Source organism: Equus caballus, chromosome X (assembly GCF_041296265.1).
Source record: "Equus caballus isolate H_3958 breed thoroughbred chromosome X, TB-T2T, whole genome shotgun sequence".
In the NCBI taxonomy this organism is placed as follows: Eukaryota; Metazoa; Chordata; class Mammalia; order Perissodactyla; family Equidae; genus Equus; species Equus caballus.
In genome coordinates, this window is record NC_091715.1 from 68172054 (window position 1) to 68189653 (window position 17600).

The following is a 17600-nucleotide window of genomic DNA, read 5'->3' on the forward strand; positions in this document are numbered from 1 at the left end:
CAGGGCAGTGATCCCAGTGAGGGAAGGGAAGAAGGGACTGGGGCTCTGGAGGGGCTCCCGAGTTCCTGCTGAAGGCAAGGGGAAGAGCCGCGAGGAATGGGAAACCTGGAGACCCCAGAAGAGGAGATTCGGAGAGAAGACCAAGGGGACCTGCAGGGGAAAGCGGGTAAATGCGAGTGTGGCTGGGCGGCGCCCACACAGAAGCCAGAGCCCAGACCCCGGGCACCCTGCTGGCCTGACTGCAGGGCTCCCATCAGAGGCTGGCCCAGACTCCCCACAGGGAGAAGGCCCACACAGAATGCCAGGGCTCCTCTTCCGGAAAAGGCTCTGAAATGCGGCAGTGCCCCAGCCCGCCCCAACCCCTCTGCCTGCCCCGACCCGCACACCCCCACACCCTCCCCACCCCCGCCCCAAAAGAGAGGACAGACCACAGAATATGAGAGGTTCTTTAATGTGAAACTGCTGTGAACTGGGGTGGGGAGGGGGCAAGAGAAGGGGAGAGGAAGCCCAGGCTGAGGGAGAACAGGAGGGAACCAGCTTGGCCACAGGTCCCGGGCTCCAAAGGCACCAGCTGCTTCTCCTGCGGGAAGGTGCTGGGCTCAACCTGGAAACAGAGCGGGGCCGGGGAGGAGCCTGAGGCCAGGGTCCGCCCCAGCCCTCCGGAAGAGCCCCGACTGTGGGAAGGGGTCTGGTGTGTGGAACACTCACTTCAAAGGCTCTGGAACTTGTCAGCCAGGGACAGGACGGCCGCTGAAACAGAGAGAGGCCTAAGCAGGCACTCCACCCACAGGGATCTAGAAGCCCGTGCCCCTGTCCCCGGGGGGGACGGCCTAGCCCTGCCCCTGGAAGCCCCTCCGGGCCCTGTGCAAGCAGCCCCAGGCCGGACTCAGTCACCCACCACCTGAATTCCGTGGGGGAAATGTTTTCTAAACGAGAACCAAACGTGCCAGTGGGTCTCCAGCTTTGGGGCATGTCGGAGCCACTCGGAACTCGTCAAATGAACCAACACACGGCAGCGGACAAGGCACACCAAGCAGCCGGTACAGGGAAAACCAAGGAGGCATCTCTGAGCGTCCCAATAGGAGGAGATCTCTAGGCCTCGTTCGCGTCGACAGTGCGCGCGTGCAGGGCAGACAACGCTTTCCTATTTGCACAGGCGCTGGGCTGTACCTGACAGCAGGCTCCAGGGCCAGGCCTGCTGGGCTCTCCTCCCCACGGGAACGTTGGTCCCTGTGAGGCCGCCTGCCCCTGCGCCCGCCAGCCCCACCCCGGGGCCCTGAGTCCTGCACTAAGACACCGCAGGCGGTCCCGGGGCCCCTGCCCCGGCCCCTGCCCCAGCCCCAGCCAGAGGTGCCTCATACCAAGGTGCTCTTTCAGGTCGCCTATTTCTCTCTGTAGCACGTGACACTAGGCCGGCAGACACCAGAGAAAGAGAAACGATTAGTATCTGCTGGCCTCCTCTCGCCTCGACCTCCCCTCTCCCCGGGACCCTACCTCCGAAACCCCAGCAGCTACACTGGCAGGGGCTCCTCGGGGAAAGGAGGTGCGCTCCCCCCGCGGGGTGCGGGATGGGGCGCGGAGGGGGACACGTATGTCAGCTGACCCTGCACACCGACCCCACCGTCTCGTTTGGGCCTGCATCTCTAGGAGCCACGGAAGCAATACCCGAGGACAGCCCCGTGCTCCACGTGGTTGCTGCTGCCTTTGCCGTCCTGGAGGTCGGTCAAGTGGTTCCTGGTCACCTGAGTGGGAAGGAACAGGACGTCCAGCTTCCAAGGCTCCCAGGGAAGTGGAAAGTGAGGCAGCACCACCCTCTGCTGGCATGGACTTGCCCCTGCTCTGCCCCGCAGCTCCCATCTTCTCTCAGGGCCTGCCTCGCCTGTCCTGTTCCCCAGGGGCAGCCCCAGTGCCACTGTGCCCCCCAGGACTGGGGCCTGTGTGGGACTCTCCCAGAGCCGCAGCCACAGCCCGTGCCCCGGGATGAGCCCGCGGCCCAAGAGAACTCAGCAGAAAAGGCTTTGTCCCGCGGAGAGTCTACGTCCGGAGTCGCGGTTTGGGGCGCTGCTAAGGACTTGCGCCCCTGCAGAGCATGATGTGGCTGAAGGCCAGCCCCGTGCATGCCCCGCCTCCTTGGGAGAAGCTGCCTGGGTAGGCACCGAGGCCTGGGAGCAAGGCTGAGCCGCCAGCAGAGCCAGAGCCAGAGCCTTCCCTTCCTGTCCGCTCTCCCCTCACTCGCGGCTCACTCACCCAGAAGACTCACCGGAGGGTGCAGGCCCCCTGGGCACCGTATTTCCCTGGCTCCGGGCCAAGCACTGTGGGTTTCCCGCAACTTGGGGAGCGGCTCTGGTGTTGAGGTGGCCACTGCTGCCTTCTGGACGACGCACGCACCGACTACATGGCCCTGGTCTGTGTCCTGGAGGCTAAAGAACCATTTCTCACCCATTTGGACCGGGGATGTGAGAGCGTGTGAGAGAGTGTGAGTGTGAGAGTGTGTGTGTGTGTGTGAGAGTGTGTGTGTGTGTGTGTGTGTGTGTGTCCGTGTCCGTACCCAGATGCGTTTAGAGGCTGGGGTGGGGCAGGGAACAGGCCAGGGAATTCAGAGGCTGATCTCATCAGCACTTTCGCCCTCAGTCAGCTCCAGGCCAGGAGGCAGAGCTGAGCTGGGGAGAACAGTGGGGCACTGAGAAAGCCCAGGTCTCCTGCAGAGAAGGCTTGGGGAACAGCTAGGAAGTAGGATCAGGAAGCCCGGGAGTCTGAACACGGAAGCTCTGCGGCCCAGACTTTTAAGGGGGCCCCGGGTCCCAACCAGCTACCAGTCCTCCCTTCCATCCCAGCTCCTCTCTGGGGGAGGGCGCAGGAAACAGGACCAGGGTCGAGAATGGTGGCCGGCAGACGCGCGCGGGCGCACACGCGCAAGCACCCCCCCCCCCACACACACACCCCCCCCCCCCCATGCAGTGCTAGCTTCACGTTTCCCCTTCTACGACGACCCCCCTCCGGCAACCTAATGACCGAGGGTCCCCAGTGACCACCCCCGAGGGAAGGGCAGAGGGAGCATGGGTAAAGAAGTCCCCGATTGGGGTGGGGGCAGAGGCGGGGAGAGAGGAGGCGCAGGGCCTACTCACTTGGCCCCGCGGGGCTGGGTCGCTGTTTGGGTCAATATCTTCTCCCGCCACCTCCACCGGCTGAGACTCCATTGTCCTCCCGGCCACAGATTTCTTCCCAGTGCCGGGCTGCTTGGACTGCTTGGCCCTCCTGCACCTCACAAGCAGCGGGACGTCAGAGACTGGCGGGAACGTGGCCGGGTCCAGGGGAGCTGCCGAGGCTCTCTGCCCCCAGGAAAGAAAGGTTCTCCCTTGGGCAACTTGTGAGGCAGCCCCCAGGGATTTCTTCTCCGGGGCCGCCTTCCTCCAGGGAGTCGCCCGGGACAGGACGCCGCCGGCGGCGGCCGCAGCAGCGGCCGCTGCCTGGTAGCTGGGCCTCTTCCCCCCCTTGCCCCAGACCACACACTCTACTTTCTTGGAGGAAGAGAAGTCCAGCTCTCCAACAGCCCGCCTCTCCACAGCCAAGGTGAACGCTCGGGCAGCGGAGGGCAGGAAAGAGCCCGGCACGTGGAGGAAATTCTCCCTGGCGGGGAAACTGGAGCGTCTGGGGGGGTCCCCAGGATGCTCGGGGCCGTTGGGCTGGGCTTGGCCGCCTTCTCCGGGGCAAAGGCTCACCCTCGTCCGCTGTAGCTCGCTGGCCTCGTCTGATGGCTCGGGGTCGGAAGGCAGCCGGAACGGGCCTCCCGCCGAGGGCCGCCCGCGACTCGCAGGGCTGCCCAGCCTGCTCCTCCCGCCTCTTTTAGGGCTGCCCCAGGCCGGGCCGCCCTCGGGCCCAGGGAGCGGGAGCAGGGCGGCGGAAGCCGGCTGCGACGCCACCCAGCTAAGGGCAGGCGCGCCGGGGCCGCCGGCACCTGGCTCGAGGCCCGCCCACACGGTGGAGCCTCGGGCGGCGCAGCTCTCCGGGGACCGGTATCTGCAGATGCCCCGCCGGGTCAGCTGCTGCACGACGTTCGCCGCGGCCCGCGGCGCCGGGCAGGACGCGCGGTCCGCCGCCGCGTCCCTGCCGTCGGCCGGGCAGCTGGGGCGGCCCCCGGGCTGGGGGAAGCCGCCCTCGCCCTCGCCGCTCCGCGGCGCCCCCAGAGCAGGGCCTAGACCGACTGCCCGCAGGGCTCCGGGCTCGGCGGGGCGGACGCCGGCCCGCGCCCCGCCCTCCGGGCCGAAACCCGCGCCCCAGACAGACCCCTCGTCGGGGGAGCTCATGTCGGGAGTCCGGGGGGGTCCCCGGCCGCCTCGCGGGAGACGATGGCCCCGGGCGCGCTGGGACGGGTGGCGGCGCGCGTGCGCGCGCAGCGGCGAGGCCTTGGGGGCGGCGGTGGGGGTGGGGGACGCCGGCCCTCCCCAGACGCGGCGCACGAGATCGCCTCAAACCACGCGCGGCTTGCGCGCGCCTTCGACGCCTGCGCCGCGCCCTTCGCGTGGGTCCGCCCCCGCCAACCAGCGCGCCCCTTGTGGGCCCGCCCCCCGAGGCCCTCCCCTATCGCGTCCAGGGGCCCTGGGGGCCTCCGAAGCCCCTCGCGGGCCGGCAGTGGGAAGCCCGTCCCGTGCCTGAGTGCGGCCGTCGGGGCGCTCGTCCCGCCTCTTCCGAACAGCCCGCCTCCCCGGCACAGGCTACCTTCCAGTAGCAGCCGCGGCTCTGAGCCCCGGTTTCCCGCGTACGGAGCGGGGCAAGGCCGGCCCCGGGCCCAGGGGGGCATGCGGTGGGGCTTGTGAGGGGACACGGCAGGCCCCCGATGGGGCCCGTAGCGCACGAGGGATGGGCCGGCCTCTAGTCCACAAGATGTACGACCCCATAGGAGAATGGGCACAGGCAGCCCGCAGCCAGCCATCAGGGGTCGGCGTACTGTTTCCGCCGTAAAGGGCCAGAGAGCAAATGTTGTGTTTACGGCTGTAGGGTCCCTGTCGCAACTGCTCGAGGACGGTAGCTGCTCAAATCGGCCATGGTTGTGTGCTCAGGCCGGTTTGGGGGTTGGGCCGGGGTTTGCCCCGCGTCTCTCGGCCCCTCCCCCACTGCGAGTCAGTTCAAACGAGGGGGAATCCCAACACCCAGTGCTCGCCCCAAAGGGTCGTCAGCGTCGCTGGTCCTGGAGGCGAGACAGAAAGCCACAGATCGGTTTTCACACGCCACGTTTGCAACAATCCAAGACCTTCGCCCTTCTAAGGTGGGGGACGTCACGAGCAAACCCGTGCTTTTGACCGTCGCAGGGGGGCCTGGGGTGGGGAAGGGGCCCTGGTTGTGGCAGCGGGGCAGGAGAGACATTTGGGAGGGTCGTTTGGCAGCGTCCAGGAAAAGAAACTTCTCCCACGCGGACTCCGTCGGTGTCTGGCACTCTTCTGAGCGCCGTAGATAAGTAGTCACGCGTCCTCAGGACAAGCCTAGGATTCAAGTAGCCACTCGTACCGCCCTCTTATGGTGGAGGAAACAGGCCCCAAGAGGTTCGGCCAGTGGCCCAGGGTGGCTCGGCTTGTTGGGGTCAGTGGCAGGCTTCAAACCAGGCCGTCTGGCTGCAGAGTCCTCGCTTTTGCTATCGAACCTCTAGTGAGTTGGCTCACCCTTTGCAACGCAAGCCAATCTCACGCTAGGTGTAGTGGAAGAAAAGAGGACTTTATTTTGCACGGCGCTGAGCAAGGAGAAAGGGCGGCTAACGCTGAAATCCAAAACGCCCCGAAAAGCTAGAACTAAGAGTTTTTATTTGGGGTTTTAGGTAGGGGAGGGGGAGCATATGGCCCTTTTGGTCAGAGCTTTTCCACCAGCCTGTGTTTGGCCTTGACACTACGTGCAGAGAGGAGGGAGCCCGTGACCTTGCTGCTCAGCTGCTTTCCCACCAGCCTGTGGCTCCTTGTGGGGAGGAGATAGGGAATCCACGTGGTTGTCCTTGGCATTTGTCTCCATAAAGGCGGTTGGTGGGTTCTGGAGCCAGGAAGCCAGGGAGTAAGCAGGGAATGGGTGCTTTGGTTTTAACCACGTAGATGCTGGGTTTAACGATGGTGTAACCGAAAGTTCGGTCTCTGAACCCGATGCCTATCCAAATAACGAGAACAGAGTCTTGAGTGGAAGAGGAGAGGTTTTTACTGTGCCAGGCACAGGGAGCAAAGCAAGGGCTCATGCCTCAAAAATTGCCAGCTCCCCGATGAGGAATGGGTAGGGATTTTTATCTGGGGTTTTGGGTAGGGGAGGGGGGAACATGTAGCTTGTGCAGCTCGGTGCTTTCCCACCAGCCTGCGTTTGGCCTTGAGAGGCTGCTTGCAGCAAGGCAGGGGGGAGGGTGAGATAGGAGGATGGCAGGTGGGCGTCCTTCGCCGGTGTCTCGTCTTCTTGTTTGAGGCGGGTTCGAGCGCCGGGAGTCGGAGTCGAGGAGTTGAGGTCTGGGGAGCCTCCGCTCCTTGATACTCTTGAGACAGCGGCTTTCCTGGCAAACTCAAGGACACGTGATTAGCTAAACTTTAGTGTGCCTCCAACTCCAGGCCACCTGGGCTTTTAACAATTTGTAGCTCCCATTTGGTTGTAAAGCTCAAGGAGTCCAAGTTTAAAGAAACAGGTATTTGCATGTGAGTGGAGCTAGAGAAGCAGGAAAGGGGGTGGTGGGTTTTAGTTTTAACGCCGTATACGCTGGGTTCAATGTGGGGGAACTGATATCAGGGCTGATGTTAAGAGCCTGTAACACTGGGAAAGTGAAATCAGAGCTGGTATCAGTTTCCCCTATTTTATGTTCATCCCTCATTCTTGAGGGATTTGGGGCTGTGACCAATTCAGCTACTTACTTCCTGCTGAATTGGGGCCTAGGTGGTTTCATCTCACTGAACCAGTCTCTTAATAAGGTGGTGATGCAGGTGTGTCCCCAAAGTTGGGCCTGTGTCATGTAAGTAAGTAACCAGGTATCTAATAAGAAGTTTCCCCAGAGAAACAAAAAGAGAAAAACAAGGTTAACGGTTGGAGCAAATTGTAAACTAGTTCCTGAGCCCAGGAGGCAAGCAATCGAGATTCCTAGAAGTCAGGGTTGAAGCATCCTTTGCAGTTTGAAATGTCTCCCATGGTGTCATCGGGCACTCAGGTAGCTTTTCGAGTGGCTCACACAGCGGTAGACATGAATCTCTCTTAAGTTTATGTTAAGTCCTCCAGCTTCAGTTTGCAAGGCTTCAGGAAAAACGGGCAGGTTTAGTTTTCAGTGATTCTGAATGAAAATGATGGGAAAAAACCTGAAAATGTTGGTTTGGAGGCTTGTAGCCAGATGTTTCAGGAGTCTAGAAGAATTCAGGATCCAGTCCAGTTAACAGATGTAACAAAGACCTCAGAGACAATTGACAGAACCAGAATCCAACATCTACACGTGTGTATTATAGTTTCTATTGAAACATAATCTTTCTCTCTAAAATCACCCTTTTATAAAGATAGCCAAATTAAGACTAACTGGTTTGCAAAATAAGTCAAGTTTTAAGAAGTTTGGCATAATTATTTACATAAGTGCAGCAAGAATAGTAATTGATTATATAGGCTCTTTTAAATCTGCTTTGCTGGAACCTTTTACGAAGAGCCTCGAGTTGAACTTCAGAGGCCTCTGAAGGTCAGGAAAACCAAGCCAAGGACTTGTCATCAGATTCCACCTGCAGTACCTACAGATTTGGGTGAATTCCTCTCTTCCTGAGGTTCCCCAAAATATTGAGGTTCCTCGCACCTGCCAGAGGGAGTGGCATTCTTTACTCAAACTTACCAGGTTACTGGGAAGCCATAAGCAAGGTACCAGGCCAATATTTCCAAGTGGCTTTCTTCCAGACAGTCCACCTTCATTCCTCAGAAGCTGTCTTGTCACATCTGAGCCTGTACGTCTTTCTCAAATGTGATGTTCCAGTCAAAGCCTCGGTATTATAACCCGTGTTTCCAGTTGTGTCCTGTTATAAGAAGAACAGATTGTTATTGGACTTATGCAAACAACCATATTGCCGTGAGAATAGGAGTACTTACCCACCAGGAGTATTTACATTTTGGAGGGCTCAGATAGGGAGAAAAAGATAAGTGCTTCAATCTTGCTTACAAATTGCTATAAATCGTGGTTCCTTAAGAGATTAGAGAAAAAGGTTTTCTTAAATCCGAAAAAAAACAAAGCATCAAAAATCAGCAATATGTCAAGCAAAAGGCCGTAAAAATTATAATCATCCTCATCAGTTCATTCAGTCCCATGTAATTGGTTCTTGATCTCAATCTTCTGTCAGCAGTTTCATGAAGTCATCCGTTTCTCTGTTAGGGCTGTGTAATTTCCTACCCAGTTCAGTTTTGTAATCTGCAAGTTTATCGGAAACCTGTATTCTAGAGTGTTAGAGTCCTTTCCATGAATCTCTCTGAAGATGAAACATATTTGCGAAAACATCAGAGTAAAACAACTGTCTGTAAATAACAAAACATTCAAAAATGGTAATTGACAAAGACACTTGACCATTCTTGTGACGTATAATACTTTGAGCTAATAGCCAGAATCACGGCTGACAATCAGAACAGATCGGAATTTTAGATAACTTTTAAAATACTTACATCAATAACACTCATTCACAAAGTACCATTTAAGAGAGTTTATCATTACTGGTTTGACAACGCTTCCCGAGTAATCTGATATGCCAAATAAGCCTAATTAGCTTAGTGTTTTTTTCTTATAGGAAGAGAGCAGATCTCTCTGAGAAGTCTCAGTGGCCCTCTGAAAATTCCCAGAGAAACTGTTCCTCCTCTTCCAGGTCAAAAGAAAGCTTTTATTCAGGACTCGAATATTTTTGTGTGTCGGTGGGGGGAGCTTGTCAAAAATATTAAAAGCTTTAAAACATTTGTCCAGATAGGAAACAAAGCTCACCGTGAAACCATGTTCAGGTATCTATTCACAGTGACAACAGAAACAGTCGAGGGGAAACAGAGTTAAAATAGTCCAAAAAAACCCACCTTTGTATAGTCTTTTTATCAAGAGCAGTTTAAAACTTTAGGAAAATTATCCTTTCGAGAAAGAGGAGCCCCAGTTTTAATTTTGTACCAGTTTACTTTGACATATAAATTTATTCAGTTAATAAATTCATTTTAATCACAGCCAGCTTGACCACACATAAAACTCTTTAGGGTTTTACTTTCACAAACTTTGTGTTACTTTTTTTACATTCAAAATTTATCCCTGTACTTTAGGACAAATTTACCTTTCTTAACTCAAGAAACAAAAATATTCCCATTCTTTATACCATTCTTTATATTCTTTTTTTTACCGAAAACATACATTTTACTTTTCTTATACATGTGTGTTTTTTCATAGAAAGTTCCTCAGCACACGTAAAACATGTTTATCAATAAACCTAAGCTTTTTAGTTTCTTTGATATAAGAAACCAAAGGCAGACAAATCTATGCTTAGTAGTTAACCTTTACTATTTTATCTTATGTGGAAATGAGCCAGCTACCCAATAACTTTTATTATTTAACTTAACTTAGTAAAGCTATAAAGTTTAAGTTTGCAAACAGATTTTGGAAGCTGTTTTTTTTAAGTATGCAGACTATAAAACATAATTATTGTTCAAAAGTTTTTCAAAAAACTTTTATCCTTTTAATCTATCTAGTTTACCTGTCTTGAGCGACTATACTTAGGTCGTCTACAAAAACCTCATGAAAGATCAAACAAAATTAGCTATTATACTGAGTTATTAGTTTTGCTGATCTATTTTGTTAACAGAGATAACATGAGCTCATCTGACCAGTCAACCCAGGCTCTATGTCTGCATCGTATCCAGTGCTGATAACTCAGAGGACGGGGCTATTTTACATCAAATCAGCAAACTCAGATAGGCTTTCGTTTACCAAAGGTCAATTTGGATCATGTTAAATAACTTTGTCTTTTAGAAGTTTTGACATATTAATCAAAGACTGCATTTCATTGTGAATCCTGTCTTTTCTGAAAGAGAAGTCTCCCAGAATGGCCATTACAATTTTAAGTTATCTCAAAGGTTTACTTATTTTTACTTGCTTAATTTTAGATCAGGAGTTTCGGGGGAGCTGAAGTGAAGCTCAGCTTGCTGGGAAGCTCAGCAAGAGAGGAGAGAAAAGCAGCAGATTTGGCTTCAGCTGCTTATTTATTTATTTATTCAGCCTTTTATTTTCTCTTAAAGGGGCAGAAAAGTATTTCTGATTTTATTTAGAAGCCTCAAAAGATTAAAATAGGCTTTCCATTGTTGTAGCTGGCTTTTTCCATTGCATACATCAGTTTTGGTATGCTGAAATTGGCTCATTTTGGGCATATTAAAGTCAGATCGCCTTTAGCACGTCTAATTAACATAGCCTGTAAGGTGGATTTGTAAGCTTTTACAATATCAGGCAGGGCAAACGTTCCCCAGTGAGACATAATGTTTATCCCCACAACATGATCTATAATACAATCAGGAAAAAGAGCTGTAATCATTTTACATAACTCCCATTTAAATATACCAGTTTTTACAAACTTTTAACTTAAGTTTTCAACTCTTAAGCCCCTAATTATAACTTATATTAGAAATTCCATTAGCAAGTTTTGGTATTACAATATTATGTAGGGAAGGCATTCCCGGTTAGACATAACATCTATCCCCCCCCATAAAACATCCAGGCAAAGTTGGTGTAACCTCTTTCTATAATATTACTTTAAACTCTTTTAATTTTTATAGTCTTAGCTACCTTAACAGCCTAACTGTTGCCCCAAACAGTTGTTGGTCAGGGTTTTTTTTATTGTGATTTCTGGCTCCTGACCTTTTTTCACTCACCTGTGGTGCAGCATGCCAACCTCTGACACCAGGTGCTGTGGAAGAAAGTAGGACTTTGTTACGGCAGAGCTCTGAGACAAGAGAAAGGGCTGCTAACGCTGAAATGCCACACTCCCCAAAAAGCTAAAAGTAAGGGTTTCTATTTGGGGTTTTAGGTGGGGGGGGGGGAGGGATATGGCCTTGTTGGTCAGAGCTTTTCCACCAGCCTGCGTTTGGCCTTGAGACTACGTGCAGAGAGGAGAGAGCCCACGACCTTGCTGCTCAGCTGCTTTCCCGGCAGCCCATGGCTCCTTGTGGGGAGGAGATAACCAATCCACGTGGTTGTCCTTGGCCATTTGACTCCACAGCACATAGTGGATTCTGGAGCCAGGAAGCCAGGGAGTAAGCAGGGAATGGGTGCTTTGGTTTTAACTGCTGGGTTAAATGATGGGGCTATATGCTGGGTTTAATGATGGGAAGCTGAGATCACAGCAGGTATCACTTTGAGCAGTAAAGCTTAAAACTGAAAAAACGTCCATTGCCTCTATGACTGGGCACGTCCACTGCCAGATACATCTGGAGAGTCGCTGGTACGTGCAGTGTCCAAGGACACGTGCACGAGGATGTTGGTGATGGGGAACACTGGGAGCACTCTAAACTCCCAGCAGTAAGGAAATGGATGAATGCAACGTGGCCTGTGCATCCAAGAGATGAAAACGCTGCAGTCAGAGGAAGGCATGAGGCATGTTCACGGCTTTCAGAAGCATCCTTGTGACTGCATTCAGGAAGTTGCAGACCAAGGGATTTGGGTACACGTTTGTAAATTAAAACAACAATGACGACGACAACAAACCAATCCCATACAGTGTTTGAGAATACATATACGTGGATGTACCAGAATGTTTTAAAGGTCTGGAAGGGCCCACAAAGAAGGCCTAACGGAGGTGGTGGCAGTGGTGGGGAGGTGCCAGCTGTCTGTCCCATTTTCCTGAAACTGCCGGTTGCCAGCTTCCCTGGCCTGAGCTATCGTGATATCTGGGAAGTGGCCCCTCCCTTGCTTTCTGTAAGGCCCTCCGGGGTTAGAATTGCCCCTTTTTCCACCCAGTCCCTACTCCACAGCCCTCCAGTCCTTCCCTACATTCCTTCCTCTCTTTCCCATTCATACTCCTCTGTCTTCCCGTTGCCTCTCCCTCCTGCGTCCTACTCTGGCTGATCTCCAAGAGAGGCCTGGGGTGTCTGGACGCCTGTTGCCTGCAGGAACTCAAAGGCCCGATTCCTCTGGGTCTGCCCCTGAGAACCCTACCGTGCCGGAGAAGCTTACAGAGCCGGGGCGATTGGGAGCACTCTACATCTGCCATGAGCCTCCTCAAGGGTGCCCCCCAACAGTCGCTGCCTATGTGTGGCAGTACCCTCTCCCACCTCTCCCCATGCCTTTTAGGGACTTGGTGTGCTACTTCCCGCATGCTGAAATGGGTAACGGAGGATATAGCGAAATCTGTCCCCACCTCATCCTAGAGAACATTACTGATGCATCCAGTCGGACGCCTCTGGCATCCCTCTCAGCATTTCCATTCCTTCTCTCCCTCCCTCCCGCTCTGCCATAGAGAGAATCCTAGAACGTCTTCACACCATCTCCACTCTCTTCGTCCCTGCAGCTCTCCTACCTCCTCTTCCCCTGAATCCTATAGGTCTCCAATGGTGTCACTAACGTCTGCTTAACACCCACTACCATGCTCACCAGGATCTGATATTGGTTTTTACGTAGTTTCTTGGCCTTTTTCCATCCCAGAGGGGTTCAGAGGGTCCACTTGGCCTTCCCCACTTGGTTGCTCTTACCTCCCAGACCAATGACCCAATGTGGGGTTATTGCTCCAACTGCCAAGCGTATCACTTGCAATTGTCAACTTGTGGACTGGAGAAATGACCACCGTATTGGTTCATGGACCCAGTCAGCTCACCTTGAGCTGATCTCTATCCCCAACTCCTTTTATTACCAGGGCTTGACAGGCCCCACTCCCCCACAAGGCCCATCGTGACACTTTGGGCCTCTGGGACCAGTGTCAGCTCAGACCCTGTGTCCAATAGTCCTAGAAGTGTCTGGATAGTCCTCTTTCCTCTGATAAGTGGCAGTCATTCCCTTTAGTGAAGGACAACAGCATCATAACAGTACATATAGTCACCTCCTTGTTCTCGGATCCTTCCTCCTTAGGACTCATCCACCTCTTCAGACAGTGGGGCTGGCCTCAAACTTCCTCAGAACCCGGAACTGAAAGAGAGATTTTGACTTTTTCCTGGGACAAACACCCTCCTTCTCTTGCGTTCTTGCCTTTTTCTGGCTGTAGTTGCCCCTAGGAAGATTTGCTGTCTGAACCGTCTTCTCAGCTCCTTGCCAGTCAAGTACTCTTGACTGCTCCTCTGACCTTGCCGGTTGTTACTGGAGATGTGGTCTCCTGGTGTCTCTTGGTTAAGAGTTGCCCTCTGCCCTCTATTGCTTCAGAATTCCATCATGCCAGGGGACGGTAATGACCCGAGGCTGGGACCACTTTCCTTCCATCATCCGCCTCGGCCTGGGGAAGCGAGCAACCACTGAACTTCTTAGTGATCCTGGGGCACCCCTCACCAGAACACTCTCGATAGCTTTGGTGAATGGTGTGTCCTCTTGGCCCTCCCGCGGAACGTAACCATCAGGCGACATGACTGGCCTCACATTTTCTATCCGTTCCAGCATGCCTGCATCACTCAACCTTTTGGTTCCTTCCTCTACCATCTACCGGCCCAAGGCAGGCATTTCCACTTCTGTTCATGTGGGCCGTCACTTTCGTAAAGCTTCTAAGGGCCACCTTTGGCAGTGACTTTCCACCATCTCCTGGAGTCCTTGCCAGCGTGTTAAATCCCGTGACATGAGAAAGTGCCTCCGCTCAGTAAAACTTGTTTATCCAGTCTTATATTTCAGTCCTATTAGTCCAGCACTCTCAAAATCCAATCTCAGGAATATTCCCCTGCTTCTGCCAGTAGAGGGTGGGTGGCTATTTCTTGCAACTCCCTTGCTGTGTAATTTCTTTTCTCCCGTATCTGGCTTGGCATATCCCCAGAGAGGTTATGGAGAGGAGGTGGGGTTTTCCCTGGGAGGGGCACCTGTGGCTTTGTGGGGCAGTAGACTCTAGCATCTACCAGCACAGGGAAGGTGCTAGCTCTTGCTAGGTGAGGAAGGGCCACCCTGCAAGCACTGAGGCCTCAGGGGGCGGGTCCCTGGAACAAAGGAATCAAACGGTACATTAGGACATATCTATTTAACACAAAAGATGGTCATCATGGTGGAATAGAGGAACAAGAACATGAGGAACGTATAAAACTCACAGAAAATAACAGGTGTAAATCTACGTATATTATGAATGCATTAAACACTTAAATCTAAAGGTAGAGATTGTCAACCTGATATAAGCACAGGATTCAACTATATGCTCTCGACGGGGGATACACTGTAGATTTAAGGGCATAAATCCACTGAGAGTAAAAGGACAGGAAAAGGATACACCAAGAATTCAGCAACGAAAAGGGTACTCTAGTGGCCACAATAATACCAGACAAAGTGAAGCTTTAAGACAGAGAATGTTACTAGAGACAAAATTGGACATTGTTCAATGACAAAAGGATCCACTGATCAGGGAGATAGAACAGTTTTAAACCTAAATGCACACAACAACAGAGCTTCAAAATATATACAACAGAACTTGACAAAATTGATGGGAGAAATAGAAGAACTCAACAATAGTAGCTGGAGGCTTTAATACTCCACTCTCAAAGAGTTGATAGAAGAACTAGACAGAAAACTAGCAAGGATATAGAAGACTTGAACAACAGTCTCTATTAACTCAAGCTAGCTGACATCGGTAAAACACTTCATTCAACAACAGTGGAATACTGTTCACATGCTTTTCAAGTCCATATCGATCATTTTCCTTGATAAAACACATCGAGGGCTGTGAAACTAGTCTTAATAACTCTAAAGCGATGTAAATTATGCAAAGGGTTTAGCCCTATGGTGTTAGAGATGTGCGAGAGACGACAGTATCGCTTAAGAAGCCTTCAAGGAAAGTAATGATCTTAGGGAACAGCCAGCTTTCGGTTAAGCAAGAAGATGAGGCGAACCTCTAGAGAGGTTGAGGATTTGGTGGTACTCGCTGGTCACGGACCATCTTCACTCTCACCTGATGACCTTGCTTCCCATTTCCCTGAGGACATAGGGCACTCACAAGAAAACTTCTCTCCTTCCTCATAAATGTTTTCCTCTCTTTGGGATCATTTGTATCAGCATACGGTCACGTCATTTCTCCTAACTTGAGAAACTCTCCTGATCCCACTTTCTCTTTGAGCTACCTTACGTTTCCCTGCTCAGCTTTAAAAGAAAAACCCCTGGAAAACAGTTGTGTGTACTCACTGTATCAAATTCCTCTCCTCCCATTCACTCTTCCTCTTCTTTTTTTTTTTTTTTTCATTTAACAAACCTTTATTGAATGCTTACCATGTGCTAGTAAGTGTTCTAAGACCTGGGACTATATCAGTGAACAAGACAGATCAAGTTCCTGCTCTAAGGGAACGTGCATTTCTGTCATAGGCCTATCAGCAGTATTTTCCAAATCTTCAAATATGTTCATTCCTTTCTTCTTGCAGATCGCTTTCCCAGATCGTGCTCCAACCTTTATTGGTTGCCAAGGGTGCTGCATCGATCGAGAACATCCCTTTGCCAAGGCTGTAAGTGGGATCTTCTGTTTACTGGAACCCATTTTTTTTTTTTTTAGTTTACTACAATGTTTTTGACAGGACACCTCTGCCAGGAGCATTCTGAGAGGACGTATATGGGAGATTTCCTTTGAGACTTTGCAGGAGCAAAGTGTGTCTTTATGTCCTACTTAATTGATAGCTAGATATGTAATTTCAGGCTGGGAATTTTCACTAAGGATATTAAAGGCATTAATCCACTGTTTCTTTGCCTTTCAATGTCACTTTTGAGAAGGCTGGCATTATGTTGAATGCTATTATGTTTCCCTGTCCTTTCTATGTGACCCATTAAAAGTTTTTTTAATACAACGTATTTGAAATTATTATAGTAAAATAATGATTGTTTTTTGGTTTTCAGTATCATGAATTGTAACATGTGGATACATTCATCACTACAATCAGGATTCAAAACCGGTTTCATCGCCCCCAAAACCTCCCTCATTCTGCCCCTTTGTTGTCAAACTTCCTCCCCATCTGAACCTCTGAGAACCAGTGATCTGTTTCCCTTCCCTATAGTTTTACCTTTTCCAGAGTGTTGTACAAACATAATCATACTGTATGTAACCTTTTGAGACTGGCTTGTTTCATTTAGCATAATGCATTTGTGATTTATCCAAGTTGTGCACATATCAATTGTACCTTCATTTCTATTGCCAGGTAATACGCTAATGCACGGATGTACCAGAGGTTGTTTATTCGTTTATCTATTGAAGGACATCTTGATTGCTTTCAGTTTTTAGTGATTATGAATAAGATTGCTACGAACATTCATGCACAGGTCTTTTTAGTAAACATAAGTTTTCCTTTATCTAGGGTAAGCTCCCAGGAATGGGATTGCTGGGTCTTATGGGAATTGTATGTTCACTTTTGTAAGAAAGTGGAAAACTGATTTCCAGAGACACTGCACCATTTCCTTCAAATCTTCCCCCGTACTCCGTATTGTTGGTGCTTTTTGTTTCAGCTATTCTAATAGGTGTGTAGTGGTATCTCATTGTGGTTTTAATTTGCATTTTCATAATGGCTAATGTTGAATGTCTTTTCATGTGCTTATTTGCCATCCTTACATCCTCTTTGGTGAAGGGTGTCGAAGTTCTTTTCCCATTTTTTTAATTGAGCTATTCATTTACTTACTTTTGCGTTTTGAGATTCTTTGTATATTCTATAAATTCTACATCTTATTTGGATGTGTAATTTAAAAATATTTTCTTGTAATGTGTATTTCTCTTTTCATTCTCTTAACAGGTGTTTTTGAGAATAAAATTTTTTAATTTTGATGAAGTCAATTTAACACTTTTTTTCTTATGATTTCTTATAGTTCATGCTTTTGGTGTTGTCTAAAAGTTCTGCATCTATTTCCATGTCATGAAGAATTTCTCCTATGTTTTCTTCTAAAAGTAATATAGCTTTATATTTTATATTTACATATATGACCTATTTTGACTTAAGTTTTAAATAAAGTGTGAGTTATAAGTTCAAATTATTATTATTATTTTGCATATGGATACCTAAATGTTGCAATGCCATTTTTGAAAAGACTATGCCTTATCCAATGTTTTTCTTTTGTACATTTTTCAAAAATCAGTTGGCAGTACTATTTCTGGAATCACTCGTGTTCCATTGATTCATGTGTCTATCTCTTCACTAATATCACATTGTCTTAATTATTGTAGCATTATAGTAAGTCTTAAAAGCAGGTAGTGTAATTCCTCCAATTATGTTCTTTTAAAAATTGTTTTAGTTATTCTAGTTGCTTTGCCTTTCTATATAAATTTTAGGATCATCTTATCTATATCTACAAAAATCCTGCTGCTATTTTAATTCTATTATATTAAATCTGTAGATTAGTTTGAGGAGAATTGATAACTGTACTATGCTGTATGTTCCAATCCATTAGTATGGTATGTCTTTCCATTTAATTAGGTCTTCTGGGTTTCTTTCATCAGCATTTTGTGATTTTCAGAATGTAGATCTTATATATATTTTGTTAGATT

General features: G+C 50.1%; 1 protein-coding gene and 1 long non-coding RNA gene across 2 annotated transcripts; both read right to left on the reverse strand.

Moving 5' to 3' along the window:
* Window positions 1-432: 432 nt before the first annotated feature.
* On the reverse strand, window positions 433-4418 carry LOC111767433 (uncharacterized protein CXorf49-like). Its single transcript, XM_070258711.1, has 7 exons — window positions 3720-4418; window positions 3126-3329; window positions 2261-2420; window positions 1495-1742; window positions 1362-1407; window positions 709-750; window positions 433-633 (listed from the first exon to the last, which is right to left on the reverse strand). The coding sequence occupies exons 1-6, from the start codon at window positions 4302-4304 to the stop codon at window positions 710-712; spliced, it is 1284 nt and encodes a 427-aa protein (XP_070114812.1). The 5' UTR covers window positions 4305-4418; the 3' UTR covers window positions 433-633; window position 709.
* A 1735-nt stretch (window positions 4419-6153) lies between these two features.
* On the reverse strand, window positions 6154-11136 carry LOC111771617 (uncharacterized). The gene is made up of 3 exons (XR_002805528.2): window positions 10852-11136; window positions 7811-7988; window positions 6154-6519 (listed from the first exon to the last, which is right to left on the reverse strand). It is a non-coding gene; the product is annotated as an uncharacterized lncRNA (long non-coding RNA).
* Between the last annotated feature and the right edge of the window lie 6464 nt (window positions 11137-17600).

Coding starts and splice junctions, on each gene's coding strand:
- LOC111767433 (XM_070258711.1), bottom strand. CDS start 4,304: ATGAGCTCCCCCGACGAGGGGTCTGTCTGGGGCGCGGGTTTCGGCCCG. Junction 2,421..3,125: donor ACCCAGCCCCGCGGGGCCAA/GTGAGTAGGCCC, acceptor ATGGTTCTTTAG/CCTCCAGGACACAGACCAGG. Junction 1,408..1,494: donor TAGCTGCTGGGGTTTCGGAG/GTAGGGTCCCGG, acceptor CTGCCGGCCTAG/TGTCACGTGCTACAGAGAGA.